The 15,185-nt window shown below is 39.1% G+C and overlaps 1 protein-coding gene and 1 long non-coding RNA gene across 5 annotated transcripts in view; one reads left to right on the forward strand and one right to left on the reverse strand.

The window, feature by feature from the left end:
• Positions 1-778: 778 nt before the first annotated feature.
• Positions 779-14,972, forward strand: LOC114236312 (uncharacterized). The gene is made up of 3 exons (XR_003622285.2): positions 779-1,888; positions 13,563-13,704; positions 14,418-14,972. It is a non-coding gene; the product is annotated as an uncharacterized LOC114236312 (long non-coding RNA).
• Positions 1,793-15,185, reverse strand: part of IGF2BP3 (insulin like growth factor 2 mRNA binding protein 3) — a 150,301-nt gene continuing 136,908 nt past the window's right edge. For 3 of the 4 annotated variants that reach the window (XM_007170312.2, XM_057550085.1, XM_057550084.1), the window contains 5 exons: positions 11,072-11,188; positions 7,898-7,972; positions 5,210-5,341; positions 4,394-4,507; positions 1,793-4,103 (listed from right to left, as the gene is read on the reverse strand). In XM_007170312.2, coding sequence (XP_007170374.2) covers positions 4,005-4,103; positions 4,394-4,507; positions 5,210-5,341; positions 7,898-7,972; positions 11,072-11,188 — 537 coding nt within the window. In that variant the 3' untranslated portion in view covers positions 1,793-4,004. Of the gene's footprint in view, positions 4,104-4,393; positions 4,508-5,156; positions 5,342-7,897; positions 7,973-11,071; positions 11,189-15,185 lie in introns of all 4 variants that reach the window. The other variant, XR_009008853.1, reaches the window with a different exon arrangement.

Consider the following 15,185-nt stretch of genomic DNA (forward strand, 5'->3'; position numbering starts at 1 on the left):
CCAAACAGGAGGCCTAACAGGATGGTCATCGCCAGGCCCAGAAAAGGCAGGCAAAATTTGGGGTGAGGGCTGCAGGGTGTGTGACTTTCTTCTGATCGATTGGTAGTGAGGTAACAGGGCAGTGCTCCAGGAATCTTGCCCTCAGCCTGAAGTTAACATCCTGCACCTGGGTGGGGGCCTTAGTTCCTGCAGAACTCAAAGGTATTGTTATGAATAGTCCTTGAGGTGGAACCAGGACCCTGCTCCTAGGCTGTACCACTACTTGACTGCTCCTCCCCTGTTTTTGCATCCCCTCCCTTCCCTGATTAGCAACTGTTTGAATCTGCCCTTTGGAACTCAGGGAAGGTCAAGGAGGCTGAGTGAAGCCTATAACCTACAAACAAGAAACAGGGGACACAGAAAGGGTTTGTACTCTGGAGCCCCCCGGAGTCCTGCCCAGTTCCAGTTCAGGGAACTGGGCGACAACAGTGCTGGCCACTTCGTGCTACAATAGGGCATAGTCCTGCCTCAATTTGGAGAATAGACACTGGACTGGAAATATTTCTGATTCCCGAGTCCTGGATCTGAGTCTTGTATGATTAAAATCTCAATCCCTTGGTCTGCCATTTTGGTGTAACAGACCCAATGAGAAGTAGCTGGAGGAGTGACAACGGGATTTTAATAGGCAAAGTAAACGTCATTTCTTTTCAGGAGAATAAGCCTGAAACACAGTCTGGACCCAGTGCTTTGGGGAGACTTGTAGCCACGTAGCCAGTTGTCTAGTTTGAGGTAGGTTTTAACTTTTAATGTGGTATTAACACATAGATAACAGGTGCTATTGGTCATCAAACATGTCTCTTCTTTTTGTTAATGTATGATCTAAAGCAATTCCGTTGTCTAAAAATGTAATAGTTATAAGAGGAGACCTTTAAAAAGTAAGGTTGCAGTTACCAGCTGCCAGCAGACATTATTTAGAGAACGGCTGGTGGCATCCAAGTCTGACACAGCTCAGAAAACTCAAGTTCTTAGCAATACAGGGACTTGCCTGAAATCACACCCACAGTGTCTAGTTATTTTCTTGGATGTCTAAACCATAGCTACTCCATTTTTACTTTTAATTGTAATATTCCCCTTAATAGCCAAAGCAGTTGTCGCCATTAATGATGTTAGTGTTTCTCTAGGTATGAGAAGATGCAAGAATCTGGGCCCATAAAATCTTCTCCTGAAAATATCTATCTATATCTATCTGAAGACCTGTTCTGCCAGTTTTTCCCAGGGCACAGAGTGCCTCATTCCTGTTCTCCACTCTGAACTCCTTTTCAGGGGGTGTTGAAGGTCAGCAGCTGCAGCAGCTCATGATTTAATCTTTGTAGAGGCAGACAGCAAGTGCCAATGGCGAGCGCCAATTTCCAGTCAGCAGGGCTCCTTCGTGGTCATAAATTTGACCATGGATTGGGGGGCATTTCATGACCATTTCATTCCACAGTGCTAGGAATGCTCATTCCCAGGCCTAGCAAAGTGTTTTCAGAGTTTAAGAAGTTTAAATCTTATTCTGTAGAATAGTATAGCCAAAAATTTTAAAACAATAAAGCAGAAAACATAACCACCCCACTGGTCCTGTAACGTAAAACCTTTAATTCTCAGTTCATATGCAACAGTATTATCTAGGTTCACAGTAAGGACATTGGTAGATACTGGTGCCTACCTTGAGATTGACATAGCATTACTAAAAATCTAAGTTTACACTTTGACCAAATTCAGGACATTCACATTAATTTGAAAAGCCAAAAATAAAACATACTACACAGCAGGCTGCACCTGATAATGAAACACTTTATTCTGCATCAAGGTATCTGGAAAATGAAGCTGCATTTGGGGCACATTACAGATGAGGAATGATCCATATGTGGTGAGTACAAAACTCAATTACAACAGAATTATTTCCTAGTATTACCAGATACTCCATTACCAATGCTTAATTGAAAGTAAAACATGATTTGCCACACTAGAAGGCTAGAAGTGAAACATGACAGAATTTAAACAGGCAGATATAAATGTAGCACCTATCTGTATTTAAAAAAAAAAAAAGTTGGAAAAATCAAATACTGAGGAAGAGCTCTGGCTTAAGCACATTTTACCCAAAATCCAACCAGAAAGCCAGTCCATTACTTTTTTTTAAAGCAATTCATTGTATGGAAGAAAATGATGAATGCTAGATGAATTCAGTGACAAAAAGGGCACTTTTTGGCTAAAACTACAAAATAAACTGATTTTCTGAAAACATTTAGGAAAACATTTCAAGTCATTTTCAAAATGTTTAAATGATACAGTGATCTTCAGAAAAACTTATACCTAGTCTGTAGAAATTCATCTTGAAATACAAACGAAGCAAAATGATTTAAGGGTTATTATATATGCCCTTCAGATTAGTATAATATGACGACTGTGATCATTTAATGAACAAAAGAAACAATTCTGAGAGCAGTGTGGCCTTGGAGACCACCCACACCCACATAACTGTACACACCAGGCTTTGCCATCAAGTTAGGGAATGGGTGAATGCGTTCAGTATCAAAGGTCAAATGTATTGTATCACAGTCATTCAAATTATATTCCAAAAGTTGTTCTTGTATTTTTCTACCTTTTGACTTATTTTCAAATAACTGGTTGCAGAGAATGCAGAAATCCTGCTGCAATTTATGTAATATTCTAGGTGGCCTTTCATTCTTCTTGATTTATCATTGCTTAAAATCTTCAAAATAGCTTAGTGTGAGGCTCATGACAGTGCCTGGCACGGGCAGATGTAGCCTTTTTATTGCCTTTAAACACTGTCACACCGTCTGACTGCCCCATTGGTCTTCACAAAGCAATTCTTTTGGGGTCTGCTCCAAGCATAGACCAACTGATCTGAAATATATTGGCAAACTAAGCATCCTGTAAGGCAAGCTGAAGCTTTCTTCTTACCAATCAATTTAAAGTTCACAGGAGCTGCATGTCTCCATAGATACACTTGCTTTAGGTAGTGATAGTCAAAAGCACAAAGCATTTATGCATTCAATCACATAGCCAAACAAAAAAACCCTGAAGTCTCCTGAAGCCATTTATTAAAACTAGCCGTTCCAAAACCTCCTGCAGCCACTTTGCTCTGTTAGTACCATCAAAAACTTCCCTACCATAAACAAAAAAATAAATGGTATTTGCTGCTCTCCAAATATAGGCACTGCTCCGTATCACTGAACATTTACTGGATTTTCCAACTAATAGCTGTCAAAAGCCTCAAAAAACCTGAAATTAATTTTCCAGCTTTACTATCACCAGCCAGAAGTAAAATTTTTTTCTCAGTTATTTGCCTGTTAGCTAATTTTATTTTTTAAAAAACAGTTGGACTTACCTTTATAAAGTATATAAAATTTTCAGAAAAAAACAAAACAATTTTGCTTTCATTGCATTACTGAATACCTGAGGTAGTTGAGTAAAAAATGCACATTTAATACCCCTGCCAACACCATTCAGCACTTCCCTTAGGTTATTTGTGTTAGTGTTAGATAAAACTGAGAACAGTTTTTCTATGCTAATAGCTTAACATTTAAGTTCTTGTAATAATTCTATTCTGATCCAATTTTAACAATTGGACATAGGAGCAATCTATTTTTATTTATTTGATGAATTTAGTAAATGCACCATTAAGCCAATTTCTGGCATTATGGGGGAATGAATATTAAGAAAAATTAGAATATTTGTTATACTGAGAATACAACAAAAGGGAAGTGCAGAGCTCCTCTCTTTCCCTCCCTCACCCCCTAATTTTTTTCTTTTTTTAAAGCTGGGTGTCATACATTTCAGAGAGCATAAAGTATACATTCTCACAGAGACAGGAGTTCGAAAGTTGCCTGGTCCACAGAAACAACCGGCTAGGTAAAAACTTGTGCATGTGATTCTGGATAGGGGTTCAGCGCCCGTCTGTTGGTTAAGCAATCTGTCTTTGGTTTGGCATCTGCCTCTGTGGTGGGCTGTCTCCTGAGCCTTCACTTCCGTCTTGACTGAGGTGGTCCACTTTGCAGAGCTTTCTGCTGTTGGTGCTGCTTTACCTGAGTCAGAATTTCCTGAATTTTTCTCTGGGCAACCTGCAGTAGGAGAGAGCTTTGAAATTTCTGCCTGATCAAGTATGACCAAAAGTTAATTTACTCTTCCATTTCAACAACTTCAAATTGAAATTTATTTGAAGATTAAAAGATACATACTTAATAGTTTCCTAGCAGAGTCTCTGAAATCACCTGCTAAAAGGGGGATTAAAAGTGTTAAGCACCAAGCAGCCTGAAATATTTATATGACATGGGGACACGCATGGGAGGAGGATCACTCAGGAAGAAGAAAGCAGCAGAAGAGCTCACTTATCACACTAGAGCCCACTTGCCTGGCAAGCATAGAAGTGACCAGTTATTTTGACGACCACTTGGTCATTCTCGTCAGGCGTCTGGTCACGAGGGACAACAACTTCTGCGCTTGACAAATTCTGGAGCTCATTCACCTGAAGGAGATAAATACAAATCATGTTAAGTGGAGTTGTTCTTTTTTTTTTTTAATTACCATTTCCTTACTATGTACCAAAATACTGAGCTTTGGCTTTATAATCTCATCTAATAATACTAATAATTCTATCCATTTATTAGTATTGTCCCCATTTCAAGATAATTAAAACAGCCTTAGTGAAAGAAACTGACTCGCGCACAGTTGCATAAGTTAGTGACAAAACCAGACTTAACCCCTGAAAATCTGATTCCAAAATACACACTTTCAATCACTTCAGAATTGTAAATAGCTTTGCAAATGACTTGGAAGTTTTATGTGTTAAAGAGAAACTGGAAACCATTTGCTTTTTTCAGTTACAGAGGTATAAGTTATAAATGTAGATGAAATTTTTTAAAGTTTCTTTTCATGTCATTGTTTGCACAATAAAAGTAAAAAGCTGATGCATATCAACAGAAAATGCAAAATGCCCCTTATAAATATGAGACAGTTCTCCCATACAAAGTGGTCTGAAAGAGAGGCACTGCTTTCACTGGTAGCTGACACCAACACTCAGGAGGAACAAAAGGCAATCTTCTCCAAACCTTGGCCCGGGCAGTCCTGCTTTTTATAAGTTAGCCAAAATTTAGGGACTTGGAACTCCTAAGTACCTTTCAACGCTTTCCCTTTCATACCACTGCACAGGTTTTGCTGAAGTACTTGCCGTTTTGCCTCCTTTTCCAATAACTCTGCCAGCAGCAAAGGATGGCACTCTGATGTGAGCTTCAAGTTTCACCTCTTCTTTAGGACTAACAAAGTTTTCTTCTTTAATTTTTCCATAAATTCTTCCCTGAGCCTACAGATGAGAACATATCTCATCAGTGTCATTCATGTAGGAAACGCAAAAAGGTCCATTAACTTTAAAGGTGGCCCGGATCCACTGGAACAGACCTTTGCAGTGATACATCTGCATGTGATAGATTGTGGAACGTTGCACAAGAGGTGGAAAAGTAAGGAAGTCCTAGAAAAGGTTGACAACAATAATAACTATACATCACAGATGAGGCAATTGAATGATTGATGAAATAAGATTAAACCATATTCTTCTGACAAAAACGGTTAAAGGCAATAAGTTAGCAGTCAGCCTAACTAAAATAAATTTTTGCAAATGACCATTTGCTTTCCAGACTTGAAAGGTAAAACCTCTCCTGCTGGCAGTAAGATAGTAACTGCATTTTTCTTGAGTAAGAGACTTCAGAGGAACTACAGAGCCACCTATTTGAGGCTCACAAGAAGCCAAGCCGATGTCTAAATGGGCCAGCAAGGAATTTTCTAGTTAAACATATCTTCATCTTAGCCAGATGGTTTCTACTTCGACTAAGGCTACAAAATCAAGTTAACATACACATCTGACAGTTATAGTCAAACATATCCTGTCACTTGCTGCATACAACTAGAAGTTATACATAGTATACCTCTCCTATTATGTACAACCATTAATTTGCTCTGGTATACACCAAAGGAAAAAGAAGTCAGAGTTGGTTTCATCTGACAAGCTGCCACAGCAGAGAACAAAAACAAAAGTACCCAACACGTTTTCATTGGTGCAGAAATGATAAGCTCATTTTAGGGGGTTACAGCAAAAGAAATCCATCTTAGTACCCTATCTTCCATTCATCCTCAAAGTCTCAGGCCACAGATGTAGCTATCAACACAGTCAAAGGACGCAACGGATATACACTGTCCTCCGAAACAAGCTCTTGAATTCATAAGAAAAAATATGGGTTAGGAGGTTTACTATTACTTTGATGTCTAAAATAAAATAATTTATTTGTAATTATCACTGATCACATAAATGACATTTAAGCATTATAGCTTTTCTTAAACGTCCCATTTAAGACAACTGAACAACACAGGCATTAGAGGATACAGGGAAACAAACTCCGAATTCCCCAGCATACAAGCATTATGAAAATTGCTAGACAGTTAATTCCATTTATAGGATAATAAGACCATAATTGATGTTTGTATTTATCTTTTAGTATTTCAAACTAAAAGTGACTGGCTCTGTAAGTCTGGGATAGGAAGCAGTTGTCAGCATCTCTGAGTTTTGATCTGAACTGCCTGGACCACAGGGCTGGAATGAGGAAGTAAATTTCTTGACCCAAGTTTGAGTCTAGCCAACTGTACCCCACATCTCAAAGCACCTCCTTTTGTTTCCTGTTCTTCCTATAAATGAAGTGAAAAAAGCTTTGGATTTTTAGTGAAAAATGGCCCATGGAAAAATAGAGGTCAAAGAAAGTGATGGTTTAAAAGGAGGGAAGAGGTGGGCACTTGTTAAGAGAAGTAAGGCTTAAGGTTAAAGAGTTACCCTGTTAACACAGCTGCTAAGTGGTAGGAACAAGACGGGTTTTGGATAAATTACACTGAATTGAGTAGCTGCTTTTACCTATGACAAACAAGACACCCTACTGAGTTTTATGAGAGAAATCACATACTCAAAGGTATATATTTGTGAATTTGAGGATCTGGCAGGGTCTTAGTCTGATTCATCCTGAGTCTGCTCGGCACCACCAGCAGCACATTTATGTTGTACTTACTATGTGTCAGGCACTATTCTAAGTAATTCACATATTGTTTAAACCTTATATATTGTTTAAACCTTAGAACCTTGTTTAAACTTTGTGGGTGTTTTTAACCCCGATTTTATAGATAAGGAATTAGGCAGAGAAAGGTTAAGTAACTCGCCCAAGGTCACACCACTGGTAAATGGTAGAGCTGGGATTTGAACCAGCAGCCTGGCTACCAAGTCTCTGCTCTTCATCACCCTGCTACACCACCTCTCAGGACACGGTGGGAGGCATTCCAGCCCCAAAGGCCCCAAACCCCAGTATGACCAATGGTTCACACCAGGACAAATGCCGTAAGAGTTCCTGCCATTTCTACCTCTAAAATTCAAAAGATTAGAGTGGCTTGTTGACCGACTGTGGACAAGGGCTAACAGTTAACCCAAGGGTAAGAGCAAACGGGGACATTTTAATTCAAGGTTGAGGCCTCTCTGGGACAAGAGGAAAAACTTGAGAACAGCAAGGCATGTGAATCAGACTTGTAAATTTCAGTCTTAAGGTCTCACCTTCACACATGCTAACAGGGCATTGAGCAAATTCTCCTTTGGGAGATAGGCAAAACCAACAACCATTACAGAACTCTCAAAATTGAACAAAGGCTTTGGTTTATTTTTAAAGTGTAATTTGCGGTATGTTTCTACTCTGTTCTTAGTCTTAGAAATTTCCACTGAGAGAGTCTTTCTACTGATTATTAGATTTATTTACAGGAGAAGCCAGGTTATGGAGTTTCCGAAAAGAAGACATCCATTCATTTGTTACCTGTGCACACACTCCAGAGCACATACCTTGAACTGAGCCTCTGGTGGCCCAGTGATAATCACCATCCTCACTTTAGCATCTGGTGCTTCAGCTGGAGCGATCTGTAACAGACCCAGTAATGGGTTATGACACTTTCAGGTGCCACTAATAGAAATGTTACACCAACCAGCCTGTCATTTTGCACATGACTTACTGAAATGTAGAATGAAAGCCTTCTGGAAGGTAGTTACAAAGAGGCAGTGATTAACGTGGATTCATTAGTTATGGCTCCTGCCATATACTGTGTACTTACACTGTGCCTGGCCCTCATGTAAAAGTCCAGATGCAACCTCTACCTAACCCTTACTATTTCCTGATGAGGTACTGCCTCATGGAGAGACCGGAGGCTGGAGAAGGTGAGTCACCTGGCCCATGATCACACAGGCCAGTGGAGCTGGAGGGAGAGCTGGGTCTGGCTCCGCCGTCAACATTCCTCGTCACTATACCAGTGGGTGCTCAAAGGGTGGTCCTTGGCCCATGCGCGTCACAACACCCTGGGCCTCCTGTATGTGCACAAAACTGCTAGGTTCCCCAGTTTAAGACTACTGGTACATTCCCCCAAAGTATGCTCGCTGGAGTAACATATGGAATAAACTAACATTAATTTGGCAGAAGAAAAGTAAACTCAGACTTTTCTATTTTGGCAGAGCATGTGAAATCACACAAAAAGCCTGGGCTGGGGAAATGTTGCAGAGACTGTTGAAGGGAGAGGAAACCAGCATTCCCCTAGTAAGAAGGAATTTGGGGAGTTGGCTGGTAGGAATTGTTTTAAAAGAAAAAATTTTGCTAGATATTTGCTGTGCAAGAAGCAATTCCCTATAGTAAATAATGAGAATAGGAAGCAAAAAATACAATAAAAGCCATCCCAACTACCACTCAATATGATCACTGTCAATTACTTATAGTCTAGTAGGCCCTTCCCCACACGTTTATAATCAAAACAATGTTTTTTTACTTTTAATAGACTCATGCTTTCTCCCTCCCTCAAAATAAAGCTAACATTTCTGTTACTTAGACCCAAATTAATACTATTCCTACTTTATGCTGGGCACTAATTTTGAGTCTGTAAAACAAGCCAATAATTACTTCCTTTTAGACCATACTCTTAGAATTAGTCACAGGAAACCCCAAAAAGAAGGAAGGTATCATTCTTCATCTTTCTGACTAAGGTTTGGTTTTTTTAAAAAGGATCTTTGTCAACACTGGTGATAGAGGGCTGGGGCTGAGGGCACTCGTACACTGAGGTTAGGAGTACAAATTGCTATAATCTCTCAAAAGACTGAAAAAAGCACATGCCCTGTGACTCACCAAATCCACTTTTAAAGGATAAGGTTATATATGACAATTTGACCAAAAGAACTTTGTCTACCCCTGTGCAGGATAAATTAGGAACAATCTTAATGTCCAGTGAGTTTAACACAAATGATTATGGTTTGGTAATACCAAATATATGCCTATTAAAGTAAGTACATACATGGAAGTGTACATTATGGAAATCTAGCAAAGTGTTAGGAGTGCTGATGAATCTTTTGGATTATGCATGTTTCAGACTTTCAGGAAACAAAAATATTTTAACCTCATCATAAAACCTCCATTAAAGCCAGAAAGAAAAAGAGCCGAATGTCTAAATACCCAATTCTTCTTGTTCATGAAATGTTTGTTGCAGTTTTTCCAAAACAAAGCTGCTAGGTTCTTTTTGCATGTGTGAGCATGTTTTAAAGATTAACTCAGTAATCAGGAAACTAACAGGATGGTAAAGTTAGTTCACCGCTTGGTCTTTTATCATGTCTTTTCCTTTACCCATTTATTTATTTTGGCTGCATTTTCTGCTCACGTATTTTGTTATCTTTTGCTACAAGAGAGAATATGAGGGCTTTCCTGTGTGTTTTGCTTTTTTATTAACTGTGTAGTTTACATACAGTAAAGCTCACTCCTTTGGTAACAAATACATAGTTGTAAATACCACCACAATCAACATAAAAACAGCTTCTGTCACTCAAAATTTCCTCATGTTTTCAACCCCTCCACCTCAAACTCTTGGCAACCACTGATTTTTTTTTCTCCATTTCCATAGTTCTGTCTTTTCCAGAATTTTCATATAAGTGGGATCATACAGTATGTGGCCTTTTTGAGTCTTCTTTCTCTTAGCATATACATGTGATTCACTCAAGTTGTTGTATGTATCGATAGTTCCCTCCCTTTTACTGCTAAGTAATATTTATTATATAGCTGGGCCACAGTTTATGCATTTGCCAGCTGATGAACATTTGTTCTTCCCCATTTCCCAGTTATAAATAAAGATACTATAAACATTTGAGTGCAGTGTGGTTTTCTTAGTACTATATTCAAATTAAAAATTTCATAAAATATTTATAAAATTGAACTTCCCTGGTGGCACAGTGGTTAAGAATCCACCTGCCAATGCAGGGGACACGGGTTCAAGTCTTGGTCCAGGAAGATCCCACATGCTGCGGAGCAACTAAGCATGTGCGCCACAACTTACTGAGCCTGTGCTACTGAGCCTGTGTGCCGCAACTACTGAAGCCCGCGCGCCTGGAGCCTGTGCTCCGCAACAAGAGAAGCCACTGCAATGAGAAGCCCGCACACCGCAACGAAGAGTAGCTCCCGCTTGCTGCAACTAGAGAAAGCCTGTGCACAGCAACAAAGACCCAACGCAGGCAAAAATAAAAAAATTATTTACATATATATTTACAAAATATAACCAAAGTAAACCCCCCAATAGACTGATGTTTTCCTGAAGAAAGCTATGACTTTATCAAGCCTTTGTCAATTTGTATATTCCTTAAAAGGACCACAGCCTTGATTGTTCGAGCAGTAAATAGCGTCAATTGGAAGTGTGGGGGACCAAAGCCACGCCCAGGGAAGATGAGCTAGAAGGAATATATATCCAGGGATGCGATGGGGCAGAACCACCATTCTAACACTAAATTGCATATCTGCAGACTACTTTTTCTGGAGAGAGAATTTAACTTACCTTGTTTAAGCTAGTGTTGTTTGTTTGGAGTTTTTGGTCACACACTTATGTAACCCCAGTATAGACTGCCACATTCAATTGAAATTACAGAGTGGCAGGAAGACTCACATTTCTGTAACTTGCTGTCCTTAAAGCACCAGGAGAGCCACAGCTGGCAGAACAGTACCTTAATAGAAGCTCCTGCAAAGCGAGAAAGCTGTTTGATGTGTTGCCCCTGCTTGCCGATGATGGCGCCGACAGACAGGGCTGGGATGAACAGATGAACAGTCTCTGTTTCTGACTGCTGTTGGAAAAGAAAGACAGGACATACATGCTTACTGGATACAAATCAGGCTGTATCACTGTCATAGGGATAGGGGCATTCTCATACTGTTAGAAACATGAGGAGAGTTTTAGGAAAAACCACCACAGTAAGTGGGTATGAGTTTACCTAACAGGTTGAGAAGATCTCACATTCATCCTGGAAATGTTAGCATTTAAAACATCACTTTTCTCTACAATTTTTCCTCAAGTTTACAGATTTAAAACAAATTTTGTGCCACTTAATATTGGTCCACCAAACGACACCACCACTCTTACCACACAACAATTCGTAGTGGCAATAACAGCTCCCTCTCCTCCCCGTAAGCTCAGCGTGGAGGCAGAGAGCACGGAGCCCTGAGCACCACAGACCTCCAGAGGGACCCTGATGCTCAGCGGCAGGGGCCATTCCACTTACTTGTCCCTCCTTAGCAGAGGCTGTTCCACATGACGTGGTTCACACACTATTCGGTAGGAATTTTTTCTACGTCTTTAGTTTCCTTCCTCTGAAGCAAAGTTGTTTTTTTTTTAATAAATAAAAACACTAGTAATAACAGAAGGCTGGTCTGGTTCTTTAAATAAAAGGAAAACCTTTTGCCAATTTACCAATTATAAACATGGAATGAGAAAAAGGAAAGGATATCACACAAGACAAAACTAAGAACAATGTCAGTAAATCTGAACATGTCCACGACTTGCTTAGAATTACCAAAATCAATCAGAAAAACTTACATTGACCAAATAACTGTTAACCCTGCAATCAACTAGTTACCTAAAGTGCCAAGCCCAGATAGACTTGATTTTTTGTTTTCAAGCCAGACAGGAAGAATGACAAAAACCCAGTGAAAAGGAAAATAGGAAACTAGAAAAGGACAGGCAGACATGTTTCATGGAGGAAAGTGTATGAAATAAAACAAATTAATAAACGGGTGCCTACTGCAAATAACATGTTCTCATTTGCTTTTTTACTGTGTCATTCCTATGTCCCTACCTCATTCTATGAACTGTATTCCTTCAGAGGGAGACACAACAGCGGGTCCATCTTATCCCTGTTATGTATGTGTATAGTTTTCAATTGCCAACTAACGCGTGTAATGCTGCAATCAAATCTTTGTACAAAAAAAATTTTGTGCCCTTGTACAAATACCTCTGCTGCATAAATTCTTAGCACTACTGAGTCAAAGGGCCTGAACACTTAAAACTGATAAATATTATCGAATTATCATACAGAAAGGTTCCCACTCAGTCCACACAGAATGATGGAATTCCAGTTAAGACATTCATGGAACATTGGAATGCTACCTTTGTGTTTTTTATGAGTAGTGGAAGATGGGTAAAAAGCATGCTGAGGTAAAAACTCAGGCTTAAGAGGAAGATAACTGTGATCAGGGGGCAGGTGTACACAGCAATCCTTTGTGGTGAGAGTTTGTGAGTTTCCTCTGCGTGAGCTGCTGTGCATTTACACCTCACAACTGATCCAACTGATAGAAACTAAGAGCATTACCATTTTAAAGATGAGAAAACCGAGCCAGAGAGATTACTTGCACAAGGTCATATAATGACTGGTGTTGGAGCCAAGATTTAAACCTGGGCTTCTCTATCTCCTAAGCCATGTTCACAAAAAATGAGTATATACCCCAATTCCAACAGGTATGGGTGTACTTTGCAATATACATAGAGCTGCAGGAATGACTGTTAAGAAAAATATACAGTAGAGCTCTCAGGGAAGTGCTCCCTTCCCTGGTTGTATCACTCTTCTCTCCATCTGTGTTGGTTTGACTTCTGTGAGTCAAAAAAATTTGTTAATGTGTAGGTGGTAAAAGCTTAAGCCTTTGATCATCAACATGCTGAAAGGGGCATCAGAGACAGCCCATGAACATTTTTATTTTGAAGAATAAGGAAAACTAAAGATTAAGAATGATGTAAAGTACTAAATGTAAAATAGATAGCTAGTGGGAAGCAGCTGCATAGCACAGGGAGATCAGCTGGGTGCCTTGTGACCACCTAGAGGGGTGGGATAGGGAGGGTGGGAGGAGATATGGGGATATATGTATATATATAGCTGATTCACTTTGTTATACAGCAGAAACTAACACCACTGTAAAGCGATTATCCTCCAATAAAGATGTTAAAACCAAAGAATGATATAAAGAAGGGCAAAAGGTACGAACTTCCAGTTACAAAATAAGTCCTGGGGATGTAATGTACAGCATGGTGACTACAGTTAATACTGTATCGCACATTTTAAAGTTGCTAAGAGTAGATCTTAGAAGTTCTCATCACAGTTAAGAAAATTTTAGTAACTGTGCGGTGATGGATGTTAACTAACTATACTTACTGTGGTGATCATTTTGCAGTGTATACAAATATTGGATCACCTGAAAATGTTGTACATCAGTTATACCTCAATTTAAAAATTTACCAAAAAAGATGAGTTTAATTGAATCACCAAAAAAGAGGACAAGATGCTCTACTAGACCAAGGAAAAGAAATCAACAGGTTTGTTGTCTCACCTGCAATACATCCATCTTAAGCATGTGTAAGACACTTTTAACTGAAACTTAAGGGTTTCAATGTTTGTTTCCACTATGAGAATAAAATAACCACATCACAGAAAAGTAGTCCAAAAAAAATCCCCAATTCCTTCATCTTTCCCTGACAGTTATTTTGCTGTATCTGAGGATGCTATTTTAAAGACCTTTAGAAAGTTTGGTTTCCAATTTTTCACCAGTTTGTCTAATGCTGCAATCAAATCTTTAAACATAAATCTTGTGCCCTTGTACAAATAATTCTAAGGTTTTATGTAATAAAAATGCTAGATCAGAGGATGAACATTTAAAATTGATATTTCCAAATACTCATGCTAATTAATTTATCTTAGGGTGAATAAATGTGTAAAAGACAGGGGGAAGTCATTTTGGTTCGAAACATGCCTTTCACACTTACAAATATTAAGCAGTGTGTGGTTCTAGACCCCATGTCTCATTTCCCACACATAAAAATCATCTGAACTCTGCTCTTCTAAGTCTCTTCCTTTATCTGTAACCACACCCCACCATGTACCTCCTTATTTCCTATACAAGTTAATCTAAAATTCAACTCCAGAAAATATTGACAAAAACCATTGTACATTTTGTTTCTTCAGCATCTGTATAAATAGATGTGCATACTATATTCTTTACAAATTGGTATATCTTTGGTATGTTTCCTAGGATGTTGTGACACACTGCAGGCCTTAATACAGCTGTCAGTCTAATGAAGATTCCCTTGGGGCTCTGTAAGCATTCTTGGAACACACATATCAGAAGAGGTTTTGCCTTCCCACTGAACTCTTGACGGTGGATATTTGTGCAAGAGGCCTATCCGGCACAGCTTGGCCAAGTCAACTTCTACTGCTATTCATCAGCGAAGAACAACCAAATGGAAATACTGAAGAATGAAATAATTTTAAGTCATAAGAACAACGCCTCTCTTTTGAAAGCACTGTACCTCACAGCCTGCTAGGGTGTTATGCAATTACCACATACCATTTATTGCAGAGGGACACTTTAAGGCCTCTCTTATTTTAATAACTGGACAGAAATGAATTAATGCTGACATTGCCCATAAACTGTGCTCAATGTTAGTATCAATTGATTTTGTCATTCTGGTCCTTATATTAAAACTGGTATGTTAATCTGAACCAATTTTTTAAAGATAGGATCTAACTATTTTATCTCACTGAGAACATCCATGTAATGTTCTTCCGAATAATAAACTTTTTTTTAGGGGGGTGGGAGGAGTCAGGGGGCTGGCAGTAATAAAGACCTAAGGATCAGACTAAATCTGATGTGTAACTCACCCAGGTCTGCCCCATTGTATCTTGCCATGACTATATAATTATTTGCTTTCTGGGCCATGTTCCAGAAATAGTTTATGCTGCTTACAAAATACACAAAATCTAGAAAGTTAAGACAAAGGAGGTGAAGAAATATGAGCAT

Source organism: Balaenoptera acutorostrata, chromosome 7 (genome assembly GCF_949987535.1).
Source record: "Balaenoptera acutorostrata chromosome 7, mBalAcu1.1, whole genome shotgun sequence".
Classification (NCBI taxonomy): domain Eukaryota; kingdom Metazoa; phylum Chordata; class Mammalia; order Artiodactyla; family Balaenopteridae; genus Balaenoptera; species Balaenoptera acutorostrata.